This window comes from Corvus cornix, chromosome 17, assembly GCF_000738735.6.
Source record: "Corvus cornix cornix isolate S_Up_H32 chromosome 17, ASM73873v5, whole genome shotgun sequence".
NCBI lineage: Eukaryota > Metazoa > Chordata > Aves > Passeriformes > Corvidae > Corvus > Corvus cornix.
Genome location: NC_046346.1, coordinates 820,853 through 838,183, shown reverse-complemented (window position 1 = coordinate 838,183; position 17,331 = coordinate 820,853). Strand labels below are relative to the sequence as shown.

Sequence of the window (17,331 nt, the reverse complement as noted above, 5' to 3'; positions counted from 1 at the left end):
ACTCAAAATATGACTCGACATGATCGTGAGCAACCTGCTGTCCCTGACCAGGGCAGGGGGTTTGGGCTGGAATGGTCTCTGGAGGCCTCAGCTTTTCTGTAATCAGTTGTTCCTCTACAGGAATTGTATCAGTGTCTTTGTAGCACTACATTTAATTTATTTTTTCGGTCAATTTAGTTGATAGGTCACCGTGTGAACTTCCAGATTTTTCTTCTTATGTCACAAATGTGTTCTTCCTTTAAACCACTGCCTTACCTGACAGAAGAAGGGGGTTATTTGCTCGGAATTTTTTTCCTAATGTACTCTTACAGGTTTTCAATCCGAAGTAATTGGAGAAGCCTTTCAGAAAATCGAGACCTGTTTATTTTTCCACAGCCACCACTCAGGATAATCTGGATGACAAGCTCCGTAAGTTTGAAATCCGTGACATGATGGGTTTGACTGATGACAGAGATATATCAGAAACTGTGAGCGAAACCTGGAGTACAGATGTCTTGGGAAGCGACTTCGACCCCAACATCGACGAGGACCGGCTGCAGGAAATCGCAGGTAACGGCTGTGCTCTGGGTAGGTCCTGTGCTGCTCTGGAACCGAGGCTGCAGAGCCTTCCTCCTCCTCCTCCTCCTCCTCCTCCTCCTTTCCTCAACAGGGGCATTTCCACGGATTCAACTGGAGATTTGCTGTAGGAGGACTTTTGTGTGCATGACCTGGACTGTTCTTAGTTACTTGTTTCTTTTCAACGTTGTGTTTCCTGATTGCTTTATTAAGGACACTTAAGATGTGTTCTTACTTTTCTCTCTAGAGCTGACTCCCCAGGCCCAGCTCTAGCCATACGCTCCGGCTTTACTTTTGCAGGTGCAGCTGCAGAGAACATGCTAGGCAGCTTGCTGTGTTTGCCAGGTTCAGGATCCGTGTTGCTTGATCCCTGCACAGGTTCAACCATATCAGAAACCACAAGTGAGGCGTGGAGTGTGGAAGTATTACCAAGTGATTCAGGTCAGAATCGGGCAGTTTTTGCTTATTTCTTTAGCATGATTCTAAGACTCTTCCAGAGGCATAGAATGCAAAACAACGGCCTCTTCCTCTTTCTTCAAGAAATTACTGTCCTAGGATTAAGTTAGTTTTTGTGAATACTTCCAGAATTAAAAGGACAAAATGTTCCTAGGCAGAAAGAAGATGGAAAGCCTTGGGAGAGACTTCTGTTACTTAAGAAATTCTTAAGCTCTGAAGGGGAAGAGAAGGGTTTGCAAAGCAAACTTGTGCTTGCTTTCCTTCCCTGTGGTGTTGAGTAGAAGCTATCCAGGACCACGGTTTACTTTGGTTAGTGAAGATGTGACTGTATCCTGTTGTCTAAGAAATACAACACTTAAAACAGTAAACACTCCTTAGCATGCCTGTGCAGACAGAGCATTGCTGTCTGTGCAGAGTCCTGCCTTCGGTACCAAAGGATATAAGAAAACTCTTGCTGGAGTGGTTGAGTTACCTTAAAACTTGATACACTAAATCAACACCCCCCCTTCCTTCTGCTTGTGAATGTTTAGGGAGCATGGCATTGAGTAATGATACTTTCTCTCTCTACTCTCCATTTTCTCCCTTTTGTAGAGGCTCCAGACTTAAAACAGGAGGAAAGACTCCAAGAACTGGAGAGCTGCTCTGGGCTGGGTAGCACATCTGATGACACAGATGTGAGGGAGGTCAGCTCTCGGCCCAGCACTCCCGGCCTGAGTGTTGTATCAGGTGTGTGGAACTGTCTCTGAAAACGCTGCTCTATCACAGCATGGTCAGCACTCACTTTGCTGCACGTGCTTGATTTATACATCACTCATAAAATAACATCCTGTACTCATTCTGGAATTTTCAAAGCAGTGATTGTTTGTTCACCTCACAGAAGAAATTTAAAAGGCAGCAGAGAGGTGAATGCCCTGTGTTGCAATAGCAGTGGTTAGCAGAGGAGTGTTGCTTTGGAAGAAACTCCAAACTTTCTTGCATTTAGTTTTATTATCACAACTTGTTTTATTTAAGTCAGTCATAGCTCTAGTTCTTAATTTTCTGCAAGGTATACAAGAGTGGAGTGTCTTTCTAATGCCCCTTGTCAGAGTGTATTCATGGCTAGGATAACACTTTTGAAGATGTAGAGCAGAAATAAACTGTTATTTCAGCAGTATAGAAATTCGTGGTGTCTGTAGGTGCTACTGTGAGTTAGAACTTGATTATTCACTGTCCATCAAACATTTTAACAGCCTCAGGATTTTTGCTTCCTTGCTCTCTGAAAGACTATTACAGATGCTTCTTTTGTTATGTGTAAGGTATTAGTGCAACATCTGAAGATATTCCTAACAAGATTGAGGATCTCAGGTCTGAATGTAGCTCTGACTTTGGGGGAAAAGATTCTGTAACAAGTCCCGACATGGATGAAACAGCCCATGGTAAGTTAGTTATCTGGAATCGCTGATAAACACAAGTGACATTTATGGAATCCATAAATTTTACAATTTCTCCCAATTTCAAAGTGCTGGTGACTAAGCTTAATATTTTCCTTATTTGCCAGTACTGTGTTTGTTTGACAAAGAGACTCCAGTCTACTGCTTTGCCGTACTAGAGCTTGAGTACTAGATCTAAGATTCCTAATTCGGTTTGATGACATTGACTGTCCTCTTGCATTTTGGAACTGGGCTGCTCCTCAAGAATTCCCCACTTTTTGTGATGTAATTCTTTGATCATTTCAATGTACTACAGAGATCTTTCCGTACAGGAATATCTTTACAAATACTTTGCAGTATAAGTTTTGTAACCTTTTGTTGCTGAGGCTTGTTTTTCCAGTGTCTCTCATGTTGGAGGCAGTTTTGGCATGGCACTAACTTTGTTCTCTCTGTATTTCAGGAGCCAGTCAGCTGACATCTCCCCCTTCTCAGACAGATTCTTTGCTTGCATTGTTTGACCCTCTGTCCTCAAATGAGGGTGAGTTATAAAGATTAAACTTTGTTTTAAAAATAGGCATTTTCGATGCTTCTATGTTAGTACCAGGTAATTTGGAATAATATTAAAAGAAATGTGTGTGACTTCTTTTCTGCTTGTGACCACAGGTGTGTCAGCTGTAGTAAGGCCTAAAGTGCACTATGCAAGACCCTCTCATCCACCTCCAGATCCACCCATCTTGGAAGGAGCCGTGGGAGGTAACGAGGCCCGACTGCCAAACTTTGGGTCTCATGCTTTAATTCCAACTGACCTGGAAGCCTTCAAGCAGAGACATTCGTACCCGGAGAGGCTGGTCCGCAGCAGGAGTTCAGACATTGTGTCCTCAGTGCGGAGGCCTATGAGTGATCCTGGGTGGAACAGACGTCCTGGGAATGAGGAGAGGGAGCTGCCCATGGCCTCCAGCAGTGCCGGGGCAGCGGTGCTGGCGGCCGCCTCTCAGTCCTCATCGTCATCTCCCAGCAAGGACTCCTCCAGGGGAGAGGTGAGCCTTCTGTTTATCATTGTAATTTTATCTCTCGTGCCCACTTTAACTATACTTGTAATGCCAGAAGGCCGGAATTAAATGTCTTTAGCCAAGGAATTACAACACGTTTGTTACCCTTTAAACATTGGCCAGTAATGTTTTATAAGATAAAACAGATGTTCAGAGTGGCTTAAGTGGATCTGGCTTCTCTTGAATTTACTGGATGAGGTTTACTGGATTTGGTGGTACTTCAGAAACAGATTCATTGTACTGTTAAACTGCAGCAGCCTGAGAATTAATTTTCTTTAAAAAAGAAATAAGTGAAATCTAAGATTCTTTATGACTATGGGTTTGCTTTTGCAGGATACCCTCTTTAGAAGAGATATTTCTGACTTAATCTGCTCTCTGTGCTCTGCTGTAGTTCTGTTTTTACAGTCAGTGTAGCAAAAGCTGATGTGAAGGAGAAATTTTCTCTTTACACTTGATTTGGTAAATGCTCAGATGTAGACTCTGCCCTTCCGCAGATTGAGGAACGGAAAGACAGTGATGATGAGAAGTCTGACAGGAACAAGCCCTGGTGGAGAAAACGTTTTGTGTCTGCCATGCCCAAAGGTAGGATCATGTCTGTCTGGGTTTGGTACTTCAGTCAGAGTTCACACTGCCTTTATTATATCTTTAGTCACTTTTATGGCTAAAGTATAAATAAATATGTAAATAGAAACGGGAAGCTACCTGACTCCCATGGCTAGTACTTCCCTAGAGTGTGCTGTACCTCAAAGGCAAAACTGTTCTGCCTGACCTCATGTCTGTTAAAGGTGGAGCTGGCTATAGGTGATGACAGTACAGTTCTGCTCTACCCCATGGATAAGCTTATGCTTTTATGGAAGTTGATTTGATGAAAATTTTCTGCATTAGCCACTTCCTTAAAGTTTCTGCTATTTGGCCATTATCTCAGAGTAGTCTTTGACGAGGTTCCTTGCATTTTCAGCTCCAATTCCATTTAGGAAGAAAGAAAAACAAGAAAAAGACAAAGATGACATGGTGCCTGACAGATACGCAACACTTCAAGGTATGTGAGTAACATCATCCCAGTAATTTTCTCTCAGAACATGCCTCCTGGAGTTCCAGAGTGCCCACCAGGTAGCTATTGACAGACAGGTATGTGCTGTTGTAGTTCATGTTCAGAACTGACATTTTGAATAAGAAAATAGATAGGATTTCCTGACTTGAAGGCTGTTTTTAAGTTGTCACTTGTCTGTCTGTGCATGTAGTGGAATCTCAGCTCAAGTCCTCACTTCCCCCCCCCCCATTATGAAGCTCCTGTCCTTGTCACAGCTGAGCTGTAAGGATAGCTGTACACACAGTCCTGTAATAGTTACTTCAGTGTTAAATTAAACATGGTTTGAACCTGGGTGTTTTGTTTTCTGTTTGCCTGATCCTTTCTAGAAGTCTTCAAATATCCAAGAACCATTTGTGTATGCAGTATAAATGTGCTGAGGATCTGCTCAGGATCTGACTTCATTTGTTCACTTTGATTGTACTGTTTGTCTTCTGGTTTGCTTCAGACTTTATTAATACATTTGAATTTGGGCTACGTGGGACGCAAGCATCTCTTTCTTTGATCTGGCTAAAAACAGAGTCCAAATGTGTAGGCTTAAGTTTTTGTATTTGCTTTCAGTTGGCCCAACACCAGGGTAACTCCTGCTGTTTTTTATGGTCCTTTCAGATGATCCCAGCCCAAGGCTCAGTGCACAGGCACAAGCTGCTGAGGACATTCTGGACAAATACAGGAATGCAATCAAGAGAACAAGTCCTAGTGAAGGAGCCATAGTGAACTACGACAGTGCAGGTGAGAACCTGGCTTTTGTAATCACCACCAACATAGTTTCTCCTCCTTAAAGATAAAAACACTTTGGTATTCTAGACCAATGTTGGTATTAGCAGCTGAACAGTGTGACCTCTGAACAAGGAATGTTTTTGTCAAATAATCTGTGGGACAGTCCCTCAAAGGCTGGGAATTAAATCAGTATTCCCAAGGACAGCTCTTTCATATTGCCATTGAGGGAGCTGGTTGTTGATAGCACATCTCCTCCTACCAGTTTTTTGATTTGTTTTGTTTTAAATGGCACTGAAGAAGTGTATTGCTCTCCAAAGCTTTTGGAGTTTCTTCTTAGGAGCTTCTAGGTTGTATGTTTTAATACTCTTTTTTCATATATCCAGAACAAGCTGGTTTATTTGCTGTCTCCATTCTCTCCCTGACCTTAGAATAACGAGCAGACAATTAGTCTGGTTCCTTCTTTTGACTCCTCTCTTCAGGTGTAATGTGTTTTTCGTTTCCACAGAGGCAATTGGGGATGGTGAGAGCATGCATGACTCCCCACGGGATGAGGCTTTGCAGAACATGTCTGCAGATGACCTCCCAGACTCTGCAAGTCAAGTAGCACAGCCACAAAGTTCTGCTTTCTCCTATAGGTAAATATATTTGCAGGTTTTGTCTTACCCACAAAGTAGAATTAAGAACTGAAGCTGTGTGATTGGTTCCCACAAGAATCTTAATATAGATTCATTGTAAACTTTTATGTGCTTTTAGTTGTAAGCATCTCAAACTGTCATATTTCCACTGATGAAGAGGGATTTTATAACCTGAGAGGACAAAGCAGTTCAGTGTTTAGGAAAATCCCTTTGACAATGGTGCTGGATCAAAAGAACTGATATTCTAAAGTCTTGACAATGTTGTGTATTAAAATGATGTTAAATAACTTCTAGGCAGTATTAAATAAAAAAGAGAGTAGAGACTTCTTATTGAAGAAGCAGACCTCTCATCAACTGTGTTAAGAAAATATTTTTCCTCTTTAAGGGATGCAAAGAAGAAATTGAGATTGGCTCTTTGTTCAGCAGATTCTGTTGCCCTCCCGATGCTGACACATTCAACAAGGAATGGTCTCCCAGACCACACAGACCCCGAAGGTAAAGGCTTTGCACTGTGTGTGTGTCTCTCCTTGTCCCCGTGCAATGGCACTTGTACTGCACCATTTATGGTCCCTTCTCTGCCACAGATATTGAGGGCACAGGCTGCCTTTTGCCCCCAGAATGTTTTCATTCTTACTCCACAGACAAACCTGCCATCTCAACCTGGTCTAAGATTTTTTTGTCATGAAATATCACAGATACAGTGTGGGTAGAGCCTGAAGCTATAGAATAGACTCTCAAAATACATGTGCTTTTGGGAGTTGTGCTACTTGAATGATTTACTGGGTCTTTATGTTGACTTAGTATAAATGTGTTGTGTTGTGTCCCTTCATTCACTCTAGGTTTATTTGCAGACAGGTGAATCTGTCACCTTATCTGGTCCTCTTCACATTTCAGAATGGTTCTGAATGCTAGATACGATAGTGATGTGGAAGCTTATCCTCTGAGACCTGGAAAATTCAAAAAGGCTTATTAAATTGTTCTGAAATAACATTTATTGCCTAATGTACAGAAGTTTTATTTTAAACCATCAATGTGTTTCCCATATTCAAAAATACTTTATTTTCATTGTGCCTACGTTTCTTTTCCTTAATATTTTTCCTTTGTTCTTTATTAGATAATGAAATTGTGTGCTTCTTGAAAGTTCAGCTGGCTGAAGCCATCAACCTGCAGGACAAGAACCTGATGGCGCAGCTGCAGGAGACGATGCGCTGCGTGAGCCGCTTCGACAACCGGACCTGCCGGAAGCTGCTGGCGTCCATTGCAGAGGACTACAGGTAGCTTGTCCAGTGTCTCGTTAGCAATGGGTTCCCAAATTCATGTATTTATTCTCTAGCAGATTGGGAAGATCCCTTTTGTTTTAAATTGTACTTAACCAAACCAGGTTATTGCATCTCTGCTTCCCCACAAAACAATGCAATTGTCTCACCCATGTGAGGCAAACTTCCGAATTCAGGCATTGTTTTGTTTCAAAAGCAAGAAGTTGAAGAATCCTTTGCAGTATGACTCAGCAGTCTGTAAAGCTATTAGCCTCTGCTGTTATTAACAACCTGATGTAGAACCCTCTTTGCTTTAGGAAAAGAGCTCCATATATTGCGTATTTAACTCGCTGTCGCCAAGGCCTGCAGACGACACAGGCGCACCTGGAGAGGCTGTTACAGAGAGTCCTGCGAGATAAAGAAGTGGCCAACAGATACTTCACTACAGTGTGTGTGAGGTTACTGCTGGAGAGCAAGGAAAAGAAAATAAGGGAGTTCATTCAAGGTAAGATTAATGCAGACCAAAGTGTTTATATTCCTTTACTCCATATTTAGATGCTGACTTGGGTTAATGTTTTAAAATATGTCTTTTGATCTGAGTAGTAGATTCCTAAAATGATTTTAATTTTAGATGGTGAATTAATGGCTAAAGAGACAGATTACTGTGACTTTACAGTATGTTGTAGCAGCTAAGCCATGGCAATTGTCTGCATTTTTCATGGGCTGAGAGAATGAAGGTAATTTGACCTTACTTGGCCAAAGAAATTCTGCTAAATCACATTATCTGCCCCATGGCAGAAGCATGAATACTATTAATGATTTTTTGTATCTACTGATACATGATAAACTAAGTTGCAGCATTCAGTTCTTAGTCTAGAACCTAAGGTTGCACCTTAGAAGATATGGGGGATAGTAATAGTGTGAATCAAGTGACTCAAAGATTCAAAAATATCACAGCATAAGAGATAGTGGCACCAAGAAACTCAAAACAGCCACTTATACGAAACTGGTTCTGTGTTCTCTATGCACATACCTGACTAAATGAAGCACCTAAGGAATTTGGAGTCAATTCTTGCTCCTGGAGCATATAGTGCTGCATATTAAATGTGCCTGAAAAACCTATCAGAAAGAATATTTTTTTTTACTTAAGTGAATGTTTTCTCTCTTCCTCCTTTTTATCAGATTTCCAGAAACTCACAGCAGCAGATGATAAAACAGCCCAAGTAGAGGACTTTCTCCAGTTCCTGTACGGGGCTATGGCTCAGGATGCCATATGGCAGAACGCCAGCGAGGAGCAGCTCCAGGATGCACAATTAGCCATAGAGCGCAGTGTGATGAATCGCATTTTCAAACTCGCCTTCTACCCTAATCAGGATGGAGATATTTTGCGTGACCAGTGAGTTAATGGAATTCAAAGGATTTGTTTTCTCTTTTGCAGTTGGTGCAGTGGAAGCTGTGCAGCCCTCCTGTGACAGGCTTGTCTGAGTCAGCCACACAAACTCATGTTTTTGTTCAGAACATTTTGTAAAAGAACAAGGAAGGGCTTTTAGCATCATGTGCAAATGTGTTTGCAACAAACTGCTAGAGCAGAATAAAGTTGTAAAATTTGGGATGCAGACTGTCAGGTCTGCAAGTGTGTGTGCTGAGAGAATGATCAAAACCTGTTTCAGGACTGGACCTCGTCCATTTTCTGCTTTGACTCAGTATTTTCCGTGGATTTGGGGTTTCTGTGGTTTAGAACAGATGCTGTTGGGATGCTCTAGAGGATGCATGGTTGTTCTTGGCTGTACAGAACAATCCTCTGCATCTTCACTGACCTGGTGTCCATCATCTGTAGGGCCACATTCCTGAAGATCTTTCTGGTCCTATCAAACATAAAACAGGTGGGAATCCCCAGCTGGCTGGCTGCTGCTTACTTTTATTTTTTGTGTTTTCAGGGTCCTTCATGAGCACATACAGAGGTTATCCAAAGTAGTGACTGCAAACCACAAGGCACTTCAGATACCTGAGGTAACAACTCCTTTCCTTTGCTTCTGTATGTGTGTTGGGGTTTGGACTGGGACTGTGACGGGGAGAGGATTGTTCTGTTTGACACTTAGAAGGGTTGCTTTGCTGTCTTTGACAGCTGAAGTATCCTGCAGGAAAAATACACTGTACCCATGTGTCTTCCATTTACCCAGCACTTTCATTTTTCTCCTGGCTATTAGGGTAACAAAAAGCAGGTTGGTGGGCTCAGGGGGTCTGTCAGGGGCTGCATGTCTGCGGCTGCCTAGTTCTCAGTTCACACGTGAAGTGTGAGTGTTCACAAAGCTGCTGGTGAGGAAGAGAGCACCTATGGCTCTGCCTTCATCTGGAACAGGGTTCTGAGCAAGTCATGAAGAAGAACAAGCTAATTTTGTGAGTTGCCCACAGAGTACTGGCTCCTTACAGTGTTTTTACAACCCATGAGGAAGCCACCTTCACTGTGAGTGTAACGTAGCCATCTCCAAATTGCAGACTCAGAGTGCGTTGGGTGGGAAAGGCCCCTAAAGCTCACCTTGTCCCACCCCCTGCCATGGGCAGAGACACCTTCCACAGACCAGGGTGCTCAGGGCTCCATCCATCCTGGTCTTGGAGGCTTCCAGAGGTGGGGCAGCCACAGCTTCTCCGGGCACCCTGTGCCAGGGCCTTGCCCCCCTCACAGGGAAGAATTTCTTCCATATATATAACTTAAATCTCCCTTCTTTCAGTTTGAATTCATCTTGCCTTAAAGCTTCCCATTTCTCCAGAGCCTGTGAGCCTCTGGTACTGCAGCTCCTCTGTGGTGCACAGCAGTAGCTTGGCCAAATGAGGACTGGGTTGGTTTCTCCCCAGGTGTATCTCCGGGAGGCACCATGGCCATCGGCGCAGTCCGAGATCCGCACAATAAGCGCCTACAAAACCCCCCGGGACAAGGTGCAGTGTATCCTGAGGATGTGCTCCACCATCATGAACCTGCTCAGTCTGGCCAACGAGGATTCGGTACCTGGGGCAGATGATTTTGTTCCTGTTCTGGTCTTTGTCCTCATAAAGGTGAGTTCTTTTGCAGAGATCACAAACCCCAGTTAATTCTTGTAATCAACAAACAAATTTAGGAGGAGAAATAATGCCTGTGGGTCATGGGAAGCTGTCCAGGCCCAAACCCAGGTCTGATTCAGCAGGATTTGAATGGGAATGTCAGAAATGTGGTCACAGTTAGGTTTTTGAATCCAAGCGAACTTCGCATTTGGAACCAAGGAAACTGGGGTGCAGATGTTGTGTGTGGAGTAGAGTTTGTTTGAGGCATGTCCACCAACATCTGTCATCTGTGCCTGCTTCATGCTGTCCTCTCAGGACCAAGATCCACACCAGGACTGACTTGGGTTGTGTTGCTGGTCTTTTTTGGCATGAGTGGAGAATGGTCTGACGTGTAAGATGCTGAAACAACAGGTTTTACGTGTGTTGAGGTCCTGATGACCTTCACAGTTTCTGCCAGCATTCCCCTTCTTTCTCTTTGCCTGCTAGTCATTTTTCCTTGTTGGAAAAGTGTTCCTTTCATCAAACCTGATGCCTCCTGAGCGTGTGAAATGGGGCTGGTGAGGATAAACAGTCCCTACCCTGCAGGTAGGTTACATACTCTGTAGGATGAGGATCACTGCGCAAAGGGAATTGTGTTTCTGTTCTGTATCTTGCGGTGTTTGTTGATGTTGAGCTTTGCAAAGAAGCTGTGAGTACCTCTCTCTTGTCCACCCCCAGGCAAACCCCCCTTGCCTGCTGTCCACTGTGCAGTACATCAGCAGTTTCTATGCCAACTGCTTGTCCGGAGAGGAGTCGTACTGGTGGATGCAGTTCACGGCAGCCGTGGAATTCATCAAAACTATCGATGACCGCAAGTAGCTTGCACAGCACAGGCACGGGCAGACTGTGAGCAGGAGAGGAGCTTCTAAGAATGTACAACAGCTGCAAAAGCTGAAGAAAAGACTTTCCTTGTAAAATACTGTACAGAATTGAGGCATTTTAAAACACACCTTTACTAATCTAATTAATTTAACAGGTTTTCCTCTTCTTTTTGGGTTGCGTTTTTCTCCCCTCTAGATACTGGCACTGCAAAAGGGACCACAGTTTTCAGGTATTTTGGAATCTCAAAACATTCAGAAAATTCTTCATGCTTTCTCCACCACTCCTCTTCCTGAATTATTATTCACATGAATAATTCACTTCATTTAATTTCTAACAGAAAACTGAAAAAAGAGGAATCAGGGCAGCCACATAGTAAACTTTCTAGTTGAATACACCTTTTATTAAGAAAACACCAGCCACACTGAAAGTTATCGGTTATATTTCACCTAAATTTAAAATCTGAGAGGACAGTGTAAATATTATATAATTATATTTAATGCATTGCAAGTATCTTTGGACTTACTATCCTTTGAATAAACAAGCAAAAGCCTCTCTGACCTCTAACAGGTTGTGACGTACCATGTTTTGGTGACAAAAGGACTTCCTTAAAAGGCTAAGATTTAAAAAGGGCAAACGGAACTATTTATTAAGATGTAATTAAGATTACTGAAATTTCTAAAACTGGAATTTATAATAGGGCTTATTAACTAGCTGAACACTTCTTGGCTAGGGCATTAGGGTGTTACAGAGGTTTGGATATATAGAGGAGAGGGACTGTAAGTTACAATAGAGAAGTCTAATATAAAAAGGAGAAATAAAATACCTTACTGTAATATTTTTTCTGAGCTATTGTGTATACTGTACAAACCCCAAACAGAGATCCTTAACAGAACCTTGGGCTGTAATATATATTTTGATTAGTGACATTAAATACATATGCCAGGGGGTTCAGTGAATGTTTTTACTAAATGTTCTTCGTGTTGTCTGCTATGCAGCAGTGCAAGTTTTACTGTTCATAAAAAATATTTTAAAATAATATAACACTGTTCTTTATGAAACATATCATGACATCAGTTCAGGGTGTTTTATAGATTTCTCACCCCTCCTTCCCCTTAAACTGACAGTTACCAATTTAAAGAGGTTTTTATGCACAACACCACATGGGTTTTTCATGAGTGAAGTGGTCTGGGGCATGGCCAGTGGGTGTTGGCTGTATATAAGTACTTGCTGCTCTTTTTCAGCTTGAATACAGTGAAAAAGGACAGTGAGAATTGAACTTTTTCATGTCAGTATTATTTCTTGCTCTTTCCAGAGTGTTCATTGCACTTCTGACAGAGGGATGTGGTAAGACTTGGTGTCTGTGAGTGGTAAAGAAAACAAAATCTTTCTCACATTCTTTTCAAAGCACGATTGGTTCATTTTGTGTGTGTGCATTTTGATGATTAAAACCTGTAAACAACTAGTACTTGGGAAAATCATGTGGTTAATTGGAATTAGAGCAATTTATGTAAAATACTGAGTGCTTGATTTGGCTGTGCTACTTGTCAAGGCATAATAAGGAAACTTCCTTTTTAGGGCTCTCAGATACAACTCAGTCTAACAGTTTTGCCAAACTAATCACAGGTGAGAAGGTGGGATGGTAACCTTTTCCTTTTATTTATAGTCTTTCTCCTCTGTTAGAGACTCAGTTTCATGGAGGAGCAATACTCAGTTGAAACAGAATTCTTCTGATCTGCCTTACTTGGTGACTCAGTCTGTGTAGCATTGCAATATTCTGGTTCTTTAGCCTTGATGGGTTTTTGGTGCTGAACAGATAACTCAATATTGCAAGCACAGCCCTGACCAATAACACTCAGCAGCAAAGCACAAACATGCCCTTGAAGATATGGCCAGATCATATCAAAAAGCAATATAAATTCATCTCTATTGAAGTGTCCTGTAATACGTAATTATTACTTGAATATCCGAGATGTTAAGACTGATGTTTGAAAGTTCTGCAGTTTGGGTATTGGTTGAGGAGAGTATTTGTAGGATCCCTGAAGAAGACACAAGGACATAGGAGGTGTTGATCACCCTCTGTGTTGCCTCTCTGCTGGCCTGGCTCACAGGGTTTGGTCAGCACCATCAGGGCTTTCAGGTTCACTCTCCTTTATGGAAGGGGCAAGAACCATTTCCTTCACAGCTTTTATCACTTGGTTTCTCTGCATAGAAAAGTACTTAAAAGAACTGGAGTCTTTTTTTTAATGTTACTTAGTTATTTTAAAATCAGTAGGTGTTTCAGTGAGCCCCAGGTGAGCTGAGAGTTTTTGTAGCAAGATGGTCCTGTGCTTCTTTTTTCCAGCCTACTCTGAAGGTCCTTTATATAGTCTTGATAGGTGTAGTTAGAGAATTAGGCTTTCCAAAGAATTAAAAACCTGCCTGTAATGTCCTTTTACTGTTTTCCCCGGTGTCCCGTAATGTTTTGTTTTAAAATGCTAAATTCCGTGTCTAGGAAGTGATGTTGTTAGGTTTGATGTGCAATAGTGAAGGTGAAAAGACACTGCATAAAGGACCAAAAGCACCAGAACTGCTGCCAAAAGGTGCCAGCCACGGGCCTGTTGCTGTAATCTCGGTGCTTTTTGTGAATTAACTACTTCAGCCACTGGAGGAGGAATGGAACATTTTGGGCCAAGTGGAGCAGGAAAGATCCTTGGTAACAGGTCACAGTCAGGGACTTCAGGCTTGGTCGTTGTCTCAGCACCGATTGTTGGCACGTTCTGAGGAGCTGCCACTTAAGCAATGGCATATCTGTGCCTGGGAATGTTACAGAGGTGCTGGTTTCCTTTTTGGGTAGATGAGGGAAAGGGCTGGGTTTTTCATCTCTAGGAGATTCCTTTGTGCCCCTAAGTGAGATTTCTCTTTAAAAGTTTATTAAATCCTCTTTAAGGAGAATCAGAATGTGTCTGGCCTATCAAGGATTTGAGTTTAAAAGTTTTTGTTTTGAAGACCTTTTACTACCAAATGCTGAATGTAACTGCCATAAACTTCAGGAAAAAAAGCCACGAACATGATGCTGTTTCCTGTGGGTGAATCTGGTGAGCACAGTGTTGGTTTGTATTGCTTGAAAATGTTCTTGTTCTGTTAAGCCAAATTGTCACAGAATTGGAGAACTCACTGCCATGGGAATGGGGTGGGGGAAGGGGGTAGGAGAGGGGGCAGAGCTGCTGGCAGCAGAACTGTGTGTTGGCACGAGTGAGTCACAGTGTGCCTGGAGAGCTGGAGCAGCAGGAAGGCAGTGGGAACGGAGCGGGAAGGATGCTCGTGTCTGGATACAGCTGGGGACGTGGTTGAGCCTGTACTACTTGAGAATTAACCTCTGCTGAGTTAGTAGTGTGTGTTCTGTACCTTTTAATTGTGCTTTACCTCTATTGAAAAGCTTTGTACTGCCTCTCCTCTTTGGTAAAGCCTTTATAAATCTAAATTAACGAGCTTGCACAATCTTGTATACAGGAACCCCATCTTGTCTCTTAACGTGATTATTAATGTATTATTCTGTAAAAACTGATTAAAAGGAGAGCAGTTTAACCACCTGGCTTTGACGTTTCTGCCTTGTTCCAGTGCCATCAGCAGTTGTGCTGGGGATGGCAGTGCAAGTGTGAGCAGCTTCCCACTAACTCTGTGTGGTTTTGCGTTGGGAATTGCTGCTCTGCTCCATCCTCACACCTCACAGGGAAGGGACATTGGCAAAAAAGAACCAAAATCCAGTAAAGGAGAGAGGAAGCTCTGCTGCATTGACACAGAGCTCTTCAGTTATTATTTTATATCTTCAGCTTGGCTGTTCTAGCAGCTTGAGAGGAGAGAAATAGCTCTGCCTGCACCAGGACTGTGCCTGTCCCTCTGCTGGCTGCTGTTTGATGCCTTGTTGGGAATGGTCAAGTCTGAAAGTATTATGTTTGGCATTTTATTTCTTAGGAAATGTTCAGTTCTTCTGATGAGACAGGAGGATTTCTTCAGCTGTCGTGCACCCACCTGGTCTCGCTGCAGAACGGGGCGGGCGGGGCCGGGGTGGGTGCGTGGTGGTGACGGTGCTGCCATGAGCTTGGTCCCCGCAGTGTTATTGACCTTGATTCTCTCTCATTTGCATCCAGCATTTTTCATCCTCTGGAATATGGTGTTTGGGGACCTTTCCATCATTAAGTGGATTTACAGCAATTTCCTTATGTGTTTTCTCCAAGGGATTCTGTTATGAGAGGCACATTAAATCTCCATTAATACCTCATTATCCGACTGATAAGATTACCATGATAATGAGGCAGAAATTCTAATTGTTTCACTTCTTATTGTGCCTTTCATTAAATCATATACCTGGAAGCTGCTGTCAGAGTGGGGATCTCCAGCCTGCAGAGCTTGGGAGGTGACCTGGTCCTGTGCATCCTGGTCCTGTCCCACGGTACTCGAGGGATCCTGGGGTCTCCTGGCCTTTTCTCCTGGGCTCCTGTGCCTCCTGCCATGGCCTCTCCTCCATGGCCACCCTACCAGAAGGGCTTCCAATGGCTCCAGGGCCCTTGGCAGCCTGCACTGGGAGCATGGATGTGGAGAGACTGTTCCACGTGGCCCCATGCCCGCGCCGTGGTTGTACAGAGCCGCCTGCTCCTGAGGGTGGTTAAGCACAGGGGTGTGCAGCCTCTGTCGGAGCTGTTACAGCCCATCAGGTCAATGATCCATGAACTAAAAAGTCTCTAAGCAAGAGCAATTATTGTCTATCATGTGTCAAAGGCGCCCGTATTGACCCCGATAGATGGAGCCATTATGGCCTGTTGAGGCAACGATCCATGAACGGGGTCCATGGCAGCAGAGGTCTGGACACGCCACACCCGCGCCGTCCTGCCCGGCACCGCGGGGCTGAGGGATGCGCAAGGTGAGGAGGCAGGGACGGACTCAGGGAAGGCAGCAGTGTGGATGCTGCCAGCTGCCCTGTCCTGCCGGGCAGCCTGGAGCCAGGCTGAGGTGGAGAATGGCTCTGCTGGGCCCCAGGGCTCGCCACGGGATGTCCCCCAGCTCCTGCTCCCCTGGTGCCTGCACAGGGATTCCCTGTGCCCAGCACGACCTGAGCTCTGGCTCCAGGATGGGAGACACCTCTGTGGGGCCCTGTTGGTCACACGCTGCTGGTGAGAGCCCCTGCCTGGTCCTGACGGGCAGCCCACGGCCGTGCTCACCAGGAAACACCGCAGAGCTCTGCTTGGCACTGGATCCAGCTCTGCGTCCGCCAGGCCATCCCTGCACTCAGTCTGGCTCTCAGGCTCAGCTAATGAGGCAGGGGAGCCCGTGGTGGATGGCACCTCTTGCCCCGCGGGGCCGGGAGTCCCCAGCACTGCCCAGGCCCGCTGTGAGCCCCGGCGGTGGCTGTGGGGCCAGGCAGGGCCGCGCTGCTGTGACCGGAGAAGGAGCCGGGCCCTGGGCCCTGGCCCCGCCCGGGCTCCTGGCGTCCGGATCTGCCGAAGAACAGAACGTTATCCTGCACAAGGGGTCTCAGGCTCCTCCTGCGCAGAGAAGGAGATGTCTCCATAGTAACTGGCACATTTGGAGGGCAGGAGGCACAGAGGACGGGAGACAAAGCCTGTGCGGGAGCGGCGGGCAGGGACCCTCGGGCCCGCGGTGCTGCTCGGCCGGGGCGAAGGCGCTGTCACCCCGAGCCCCGCTGGCATCGGCTCAGCACCGGCCCGGCCCCGCTGCTCCGTGAGGAGGCAGGTGTGGCACTGCCGTGGCAGCGCCCCCGTGCCGGTGGCAGTGCCCCTGTCCGTGTGGCAGGGGTGGCTTTTGGCACCAGCCTGCAGAGCCAGAGCCGCGGGCCCGGGCGGGGCGGCTGCAGGTCCGGCTGCGCTGCGGCACCTGGGCCGGGCAGGTGCGGGTGGGCGGCGGGGCCCTGCGGGGAGCGGGCACTGCCCACCCTGCCCACCGCTGCCAGCCCCGCCGGCAGAACCGCGCTGAGCCACGGCGCCAGCAGAGTCGTTGGGCTGGGGTTAATCAACATTCATTCATGTTTCCAAGTGTAAATTGAGCATTTGTTTAATTATGTGTAAGCAGCAATACATTCTGGCCATTATCTAAATCACTATTTTATTTCCTGGATGTGGTTTCATAATGCCGGGTTTGTGCTCCAGCCTCTGCATCATTAACAGAGAAGAGTTAATGAATATAAAAGCGTAAAGGCTAATTACACTTTAATTTACAATCATGGTCTCATTTTGGGACCACATGAAATCTGTTTTGAAAACAATTAAAACAAAA

The 17,331-nt window shown here is 44.8% G+C and overlaps 1 protein-coding gene across 6 annotated transcripts in view; it reads left to right on the top strand.

The window, feature by feature from the left end:
• Window positions 1-14,633, top strand: part of GAPVD1 (GTPase activating protein and VPS9 domains 1) — a 30,363-nt gene extending 15,730 nt beyond the window's left edge. For all 6 annotated transcript variants that reach the window (XM_039561925.1, XM_039561930.1, XM_039561929.1 and 3 more), the window contains 17 exons: window positions 376-549; window positions 856-996; window positions 1,603-1,737; window positions 2,307-2,426; window positions 2,881-2,958; window positions 3,084-3,457; window positions 3,964-4,051; window positions 4,428-4,508; window positions 5,166-5,288; window positions 5,782-5,911; window positions 6,297-6,406; window positions 7,026-7,185; window positions 7,485-7,672; window positions 8,350-8,563; window positions 9,105-9,177; window positions 10,021-10,218; window positions 10,921-14,633. In XM_039561925.1, coding sequence (XP_039417859.1) covers window positions 376-549; window positions 856-996; window positions 1,603-1,737; window positions 2,307-2,426; window positions 2,881-2,958; window positions 3,084-3,457; window positions 3,964-4,051; window positions 4,428-4,508; window positions 5,166-5,288; window positions 5,782-5,911; window positions 6,297-6,406; window positions 7,026-7,185; window positions 7,485-7,672; window positions 8,350-8,563; window positions 9,105-9,177; window positions 10,021-10,218; window positions 10,921-11,061 — 2,528 coding nt within the window. In that variant the 3' untranslated portion in view covers window positions 11,062-14,633. The remainder of the gene's footprint in view (window positions 1-375; window positions 550-855; window positions 997-1,602; window positions 1,738-2,306; window positions 2,427-2,880; window positions 2,959-3,083; window positions 3,458-3,963; window positions 4,052-4,427; window positions 4,509-5,165; window positions 5,289-5,781; window positions 5,912-6,296; window positions 6,407-7,025; window positions 7,186-7,484; window positions 7,673-8,349; window positions 8,564-9,104; window positions 9,178-10,020; window positions 10,219-10,920) is intronic.
• Window positions 14,634-17,331: the final 2,698 nt, after the last annotated feature.